At 45.3% G+C, this 7,530-nt stretch overlaps 1 protein-coding gene across 1 annotated transcript; it reads left to right on the plus strand.

The window, feature by feature from the left end:
- Positions 1-1,630: 1,630 nt before the first annotated feature.
- Positions 1,631-4,724, plus strand: LOC147006406 (uncharacterized). The gene has a single exon (XM_085868892.1). It carries the CDS (start codon positions 2,118-2,120, stop codon positions 4,011-4,013), a length of 1,896 nt encoding a protein of 631 aa, XP_085725018.1. The 5' UTR covers positions 1,631-2,117; the 3' UTR covers positions 4,014-4,724.
- The last annotated feature ends 2,806 nt before the right edge of the window (positions 4,725-7,530 follow it).

The raw sequence follows: 7,530 nt of genomic DNA on the forward strand, positions 1-7,530 counted from the left end.
CCCCCTTTTCGCACTATCTCAGCGCGGGGGAGAAAAAAGGGGGAATTGTTGATGCTCTGGGGAAAGAGGATAGCTGGCTTGCTTGGGTCCCGCGACGAGCGACTCCACTGCGACCTCGACCGCGCTCCCGGCTTCCCCTCTCTGCAGCTCCCCGACAGACTCCGAACCCCGACAGACTGACTCTCCTCCAGACCCGACTTGACTGCTGCTGCCACACTCTGCCGCTGCCACACTTCTCCAACTCGCCTTGACTCTTCTCCAACTCCCTTGACCGAAAAAACTCTCTGAATTCGCCCCGCGCTCGGCGCTTTATAGTGGTGTGGGAGAACCCATATGCAAATTTCTGGATCAGAACGAGCTCGGGGGTGGAGCCACGCTCGCCCATTGGACGGAGAAAAAGGGGCGTGAATCTCCCCTGATCCTCGAATTTGCATATATCGATTCTACTCTGACGCGCCTGGAGGCGGGGCCAAATCGCCCCGCGCTTGCTGATTGGACGGATCAGAAGTGGGCGTGTATCATTCCTGATCCGACTTCTCCTCGGAAAGGCCGCACTTTGTACTCGCGGCTCGGCGCGCGCCCTGTACGAGTCCAGGACAGCCTGACGCTCGGTGCCCACAAGCGGTGCGGGAATGGCTGCAGAAGGAGAGGCGAAGGTGCTGGAGGGTCCAAAGTGCTGGTCCATGGCCACGGTGACGCTTGGAATGGCGGTGATGCGATTTTTGCGGGAGCGAGCTGTGAAGGTAAAGGTCGTGGCTGTTGGCGTTGTTGTTGTTGTGAAGTGGCGTTGCGGTTGGTGGTTGTTGTGTGATGGTGGTTGAGACGTGGTTGGTTCAAAATAAAGATAGAACAGAAAAACTGCTATCTTAAAGGGTCGCAGCCCGAATGAATCACATTTATTCCCTCTAAACAATGGGTTTGGGGCTAACTACACATGTACTTACAGAGATATCTCACCTTCGGGACCTGAATGGTGGTTTGCGAATTTCCTCAACCGTAACAATATATATATATATATATATATATATATATATATATATATATATATATATATATATATATATATATATATATATATATATATATATATATACCGGGCGTAGTGGCGTGCGCCTGTAATCCGGCGACTCGGAGGCTTGGGTTGGAGGATCGCTTGAGGACGGGGGCTCTGCACTGGGCAGGGTGTAGAGCAGCCTGGAATCATGGCGAAACCCAAATCCTGATCCCTGTGTCGTAAGAGGCGACCAGGGTTGCGTCAGGAAGGGCATCCGGCGTAAAACCTGTGCCAAATCAGTATGCGGATCATAACGGATGATCCGCTGTGGCGACCCCTAACGGGAGCAGCCGAAAGATGAACAACATATATATATATATATATATATATATATATATATATATATATATATATATATATATATATATATATATATATATATATATGTATAAACTCGATTAATGTTCAAGCACATCAATGTAATAATCATGTTGTATTTGAATGCATTTCCCATGAAAGAGATATCACAATACATTGTGCTTTATGATATAAACTTTTACTTTTTCCAGTTAATTATCAATCAAGTTTAATTGGCGACATTTTTGATGTCTTTTTATCACCCTTAATCCCATTCAAACAAAATAATTTTTATACAAGTTGAAGTTGGAAGTAACATAACCGTTCTCATCATGGGGTGGAAAAAATCCGTGTCGGAATACTTTGAAAAATTAGCGTGCGTCAAGGATTGTATTTCATATATAAATAGATAATGGAACATTGGACCATTGTGTATTTTTGAAACTTACTTTTTAAAAATGAGTTACTTAATTATCATTATTTCTTTTAATAATATCGATATACCGGTATGTACCACTCTGACCCCAAGAGTACATGAATAGAGAAAAAAAATCGATATCGACAGAGCCTATTTCCTTTCTTCTCCGAAATTGCACACACAATTTCAATGAAACTTGACCACAACATTCCTCACTTATGATGAACCAAAGTTTATCGACCACAAAATCTGCACTCATTATGGGGGTCTACGAGGGGGGCTTCTGATGATGCATTTTTAGAAACTGTCCCGTTAATTTTGTGTTTCATTGTCTTTTCAGACAAAGAAATGAAAATCATTTCTTTTACCAACTCTGCCCCGTTCGACACAGAAGATTATTTCAATCAGAAAATACCTTCTTGTCAGGACAATGACAAATCGAGCAGCGTCTCTTTCAACAACCACAAAAGTTGTTTACAGGTTATCAAGCACATCCAAGGAAACGAGAAACTCTACAAGTGTTCCGTTTGTAACGAGGCGTTTACTACTTCATCAAATTCACATCGTCACCAAAATATGCATTCCACTGATAAACTCTGCATATGTTATGTGTGTCACAAGGCAGTTAATGATTCATCAACTTTACATAAACATGAACGAATACATTCTGGGGATAAACCCTCCCAGTGTTCTCGTTGTCGCAAGGCTTTCAATCATTCTTCAAATTCACATCGACATGAACGAGTACATACGGGGGTTAAACCCGACAAGTGTTTTCTGTGTCACGAGGCATTTACTGATTCATCAAATCGACATAAACATGAACGAAGACATTTGGGGCATAAACCCTACAAGTGTTCTATGTGCAACAAAGCATTTGCTGATTCATCAAATTTATGTCAACATGAACGAAGTCATTCCGGGGATAAACCCCACAAGTGTTCTGTGTGTAACAAGACATTTACGGATTCATCATCGTTACATAACCATGAACGAATACATTCCGGGGCTAAACCCTACAAGTGTTCTGTGTGTAACAAGACGTTTAATCGATCATCAACTTTATGTCAACATGAACGAATACATTCCAGGGCTAAATCCTACAAGTGTTCTGTGTGTAACAAGGCGTTTAATCGATCATCAACTTTACATCAACATGAACGAATACATTCGGGGTGTAAACCCTACAAGTGTTCTGTGTGTAACAAGACGTTTACGCAATCATCAACTTTATGTCAACATGAACGAATACATTCCGGGGATAAACCCTACAAGTGTTCTGTGTGTAACAAGGCGTTTAATCGATCATCAACATTACATCAACATGAACGAATACATTCGGGATGTAAACCCTGCAAGTGTTCTGTGTGTAACAAGGCCTTTGTTTCTTCATCATATTTACATAGACATGAACGAATACATTCGGGGTGTAAACCCCACACGTGTTCTGTGTGTAACAAGGCGTTTACGCAATCATCATCTTTACATCAACATGAACGAGTACATTCGGGGTGTAAACCCTACACGTGTTCTGTGTGTAACAAGGCGTTTACGCAATCATCATCTTTACATAAGCATGAACGACTACATTCGGGGTATAAACCCTACAAGTGTTCTGTGTGTAACAAGGCGTTTTCGCAATCATCAACTTTACGTGAACATGAACGAATACATACGGGGTGTAAACCTTTCCAGTGTTCTGTTTGTAACAAGGCGTTTTCTCAATCATCAAATTTACATAAACATGAACGAGTACATTCGGGGGATAAACCCTACAAGTGTTCTGTTTGTAACAAGGCGTTTAATCGATCACCAAATTTACATAAACATGAACGAATACATTCGGGGGATAAACCCTACAAGTGTGATATTTGTAACAAGGCGTTTAATCGATCACCAAATTTACATAAACATGAACGAATACATTCTGGGGATAAACCCCACAAGTGTCCTGTTTCTAACAAGGCGTTTCATCAATCATCATCTTTACATCAACATGAACGACTACATTCCAGGGATAAACCCTACAAGTGTTCTGTGTGTAACAAAGCATTTGCTGCTTCATCAACTTTACAGAAACATGAACGAGTACATTCTGGGGATAAACCCTGCAAGTGTTCTGTTTGTAACAAGGCATTTGTTTCTTCATCATCTTTATCTCGTCATCAAAAAATACACACGAAGATACAACAGAGGTGCGAGGACCCAGCGACCGGTGTGAATCCCGTGTTATCAGGGAAATAACAAATACCGGGATCTGGAAAATGAAGTCAAAATAAGCTGGAAGTTGAAGAGTGTTGACATTGTGTCAGTGACAACTGGAGTGATGAAGAAGAACTTCTGTTAGATCTTCTAAAATATCCCTGGAAATGAATATTACTACAAACTAACTCCAGTTTGAGACTGTCTGGCGTTCAGTGACGATCCTGAAAATATCCATCGGAACAAAACACTGAGAACAAGGAAACTTCACAACTTGCTCGAACAAACATGACCCTTCACCAAAATGGAGGTGGATACACACACTCTCAAACACACACTCACAAACATGCATTTACACACACACACACACACACACATTTACACAAACATATGAATCTTCTCAAACACATGTACACAAAACCACCTGAGTACACTCAAACACACACAAATACACGCAAACACACACACACACACTCACACACACACACACACACACACACACACACACACACACACACACACACACACACACACACACACATATATACACATACAATCACACTCATTTGTACCGTATCATTGATATTAGTGCTCTTTCCGACCACAATGAAGCCCTGGTATGTCACTCATTCGTAAGAAATGGTGATACTGTGAACACATGTCCATTAAAACAGGATTTTTTGTATGCATTGTCGAGGCTTGTTTTAGACCTCATACATATAAATATATAACAAGGGGGGGGGCATGAGACAAGAGAGGTGGGAGAGGGAAGCACAAAACAGTGGGGAACAGAGACATCAGGAGATCTGTGGAAGGGAGAGGGATGGGATGGGAAACATGGGGAATACAAGATGGACATTACAGGGACTTTCAGGAAGGAAAGCAGGGAATTTGAAGGAGGTAGGTTTGGGTTGGATTAACGGGGTTACAAAAGATGAAGGTTTTGGATGAGGGAAGATAAAAGATGGTGGTGAACAGCTGTTTGAAGACTTAGAGGGAGGAGTGTAATTGAACAGAGTGTGCGAGTTTGTTCCAGAGTGGGGAAAAAGAGGAACGAAGAGGGAAGGTGAGCAGTGGATCTTGATTTTGGCAGTTTCACCAGAAGAGAGTTTTTAACACACCTTGAACGCCCTGCAGAAATAGAGCAGGGGGTGGGGGCAAGGCCGGAGGGTAGATGGTCGAAGACATAAAGACCACTGACCTGCCTGCGGTGAGATTGAGAGACCCAACGACTCAGCTTCATTGTCAGAGACACCAGTGATCCCAAAAGCCTTGGTTTCCACAGCGAAAAGCCGAGCAAGGTGAGAGGCAGGAGCTACAGCCCAGAGCGGAAAGCAGAACTCCATCAGACTGCGGATGAAAGCTTTGTATGTGGTTAGAAGCTCAGGTCGGCCAAGGAGGAACTTTGCAAGAACATAGGATGCCCAGTCGGAGACCAGCTTGGAAATGTGGCTTTCCCAGGAAAGATCATGGCAGATCGTGAGACCCCGAAGCTTGAATGAAAGGACTTCTTCAGGTGGATTGTTGTTAGATGTCGGGTTTCTCAGACGGTCGTTTTGGAGAGATAGTGAGAGTGTGAGAATTGTCAGGATTGCAAGACATGTTCGAAATGTTTGACCAGCTTGTGATTTTACCCAAGTCTGTAGCGAGTGAAGAAGAGGCTGCTGCCTGCTGATCGGAGGGATGAGAGATGCTGCGACTGGAGTCATCAGCAAAGAAATACAGAGGATTTTCTGGAGTCTGAGAGATCATTGATGTAAACCAGAAAAAGCACAGGGCCCAGAACGTTGCCTTGAGGAACTACAGCCTCGACAGGAAGAGGAGATGAGAGAGAGCCATTAAGACCCACACCTTGACTGCGACAGGAGAGGAAGTCCGCAGACGGGAGTGGAGATTGCCTTGGATACCTAAGAAAAGAGTTTGGTGAGCAATGCGAGATGCCAGACCATGTCAAAAGCATGCGATATGTCGAGGGATATGGCTCTGATTTTATGTCCGGCATTGAGGACCTCCATCCATTGTTGGGAGAGCAGAAGCATATCCATGGTAAAGTGACCTGGTCTGAATCCAAATTGATGATCGGAAATCAAGCCATTGGAGAAGAGGAAGGATAGCAGATCGGCTCCGCCAAAGCCATTGGACACGGACGAGTTGATGGAGATAATGAAACAAATGATGGAGCGCATGGACCTGGGGCGAAACCAACAGAGGAGTGATATGTAAACACTGAGAGGTGACATGAAAAAAATGGATTGGAATATGCAAACACTGAAGGCGGGTCAGGAGGAAATGAAGGTGGGTCAGGAGGAAATGAAGGTGGGTCAGGAGGAAATGAAGGTGGGTCAAGAGGAAATGAAGGTGGGTCAGGAGGAAATGAAGGCGGAGCTGGCAGCGATAAAGGGCGAAATGAAAAACGGGGACCGGTATTTTACAAATGGGATCAGGACTGTATTGGGAAATGACCGAGTTGAGGGGGAGTGTGGAAGGTGTTCGGACCGCGATGACGACGGGTAAGGTCAAGGTGACGAGTGAAACCACGATAGTCAAGAGAGAAAACTGTGAACTCCGATGGGTGGAGACGAGGGGTCAGGAATCGGGGTCATTAAGGAGGAATTAAAAGAGGTGAAAGAGACGCAGGAAATAAAGGAGGTGACAGACACAGGGAGAAATAGAACGGTAAGGGCGGAATTGCACAAAATAAAAGAGGAGCAGACACAAATAGAAATGCTCAGGGACATTGGGGTTGAGCTTGTGGAATGTTTTGAGACCCAATGCGAGGGTCGGATTAACCTCTCATAGGAACAAGGGGAGATGATGTGCTCCCTCGAGGCAGACCGTGACGAGGTGAGTCCGGTAAGGCTGTGTGAGGTGGAGCGGTTGCATGGTGCGAAAGAGCAAATGCCTAGCTTTGAGGGGATAGAGGCCCCGGGATCTCGGGTCAACCCAAGCCCCCAGTGTGATTGTGCCGGAGTATGTGTCTGAACGTGTGAGTAGTGCGAATGACATGGCATGGATGAGTGCACGCGAGAAAATGGGACACGGACCGACCCAGACTGGAGTCGTGGGTAGTGAGTGTAACGGACGGGAGTGGCGAGCCTTCTGAGCCGGACGGAGTTATTTCGGAAACCGCGCCGACTCCGCGGGACTCTGCATGCGAAAACCGGTCCATGTTTTGCAAACCGCCCAATTGCATGATGGGGAGCCGGAGTTTAACGATCAGCGCCGGGTACAACACCAGAGCGTGGACGGCCAAAAACGAGGCAAATTGAGGGATCGAGTGAATTTGGAAAACATATATCCCCGTGTGATCACTGCGAGTGGTGTTCGCGGGACAAGTCCTGACGACGTCACCGCCGGGCCCGTGTTCGTAGCAAACCTCGTGGAGCGGGCCGTGTCCGAGTGACGTCAGTGGGGTTCTCGGCTTCTCGCAGCACCAAGGGCAGATGTATAACGCATGGTGGTTCGCATGGGGGATAGACCGAAAGCGAGCATTTAATGTGATTTACGGGGCGACGTTACGCCCTCATGTATCGGCTAAACGGAAGGGACGAGTGTGCTG

Source organism: Eptatretus burgeri, unplaced genomic scaffold (genome assembly GCF_056783735.1).
Source record: "Eptatretus burgeri isolate ZD-2024b unplaced genomic scaffold, Ebu_testis_v1 Ebu_testis_scaffold_3179, whole genome shotgun sequence".
NCBI lineage: Eukaryota > Metazoa > Chordata > Myxini > Myxiniformes > Myxinidae > Eptatretus > Eptatretus burgeri.

Excerpts from the sequence above, each read along its gene's own strand:
- LOC147006406 (XM_085868892.1), top strand. The coding sequence starts at position 2,118 with ATGAAAATCATTTCTTTTACCAACTCTGCCCCGTTCGACACAGAAGAT.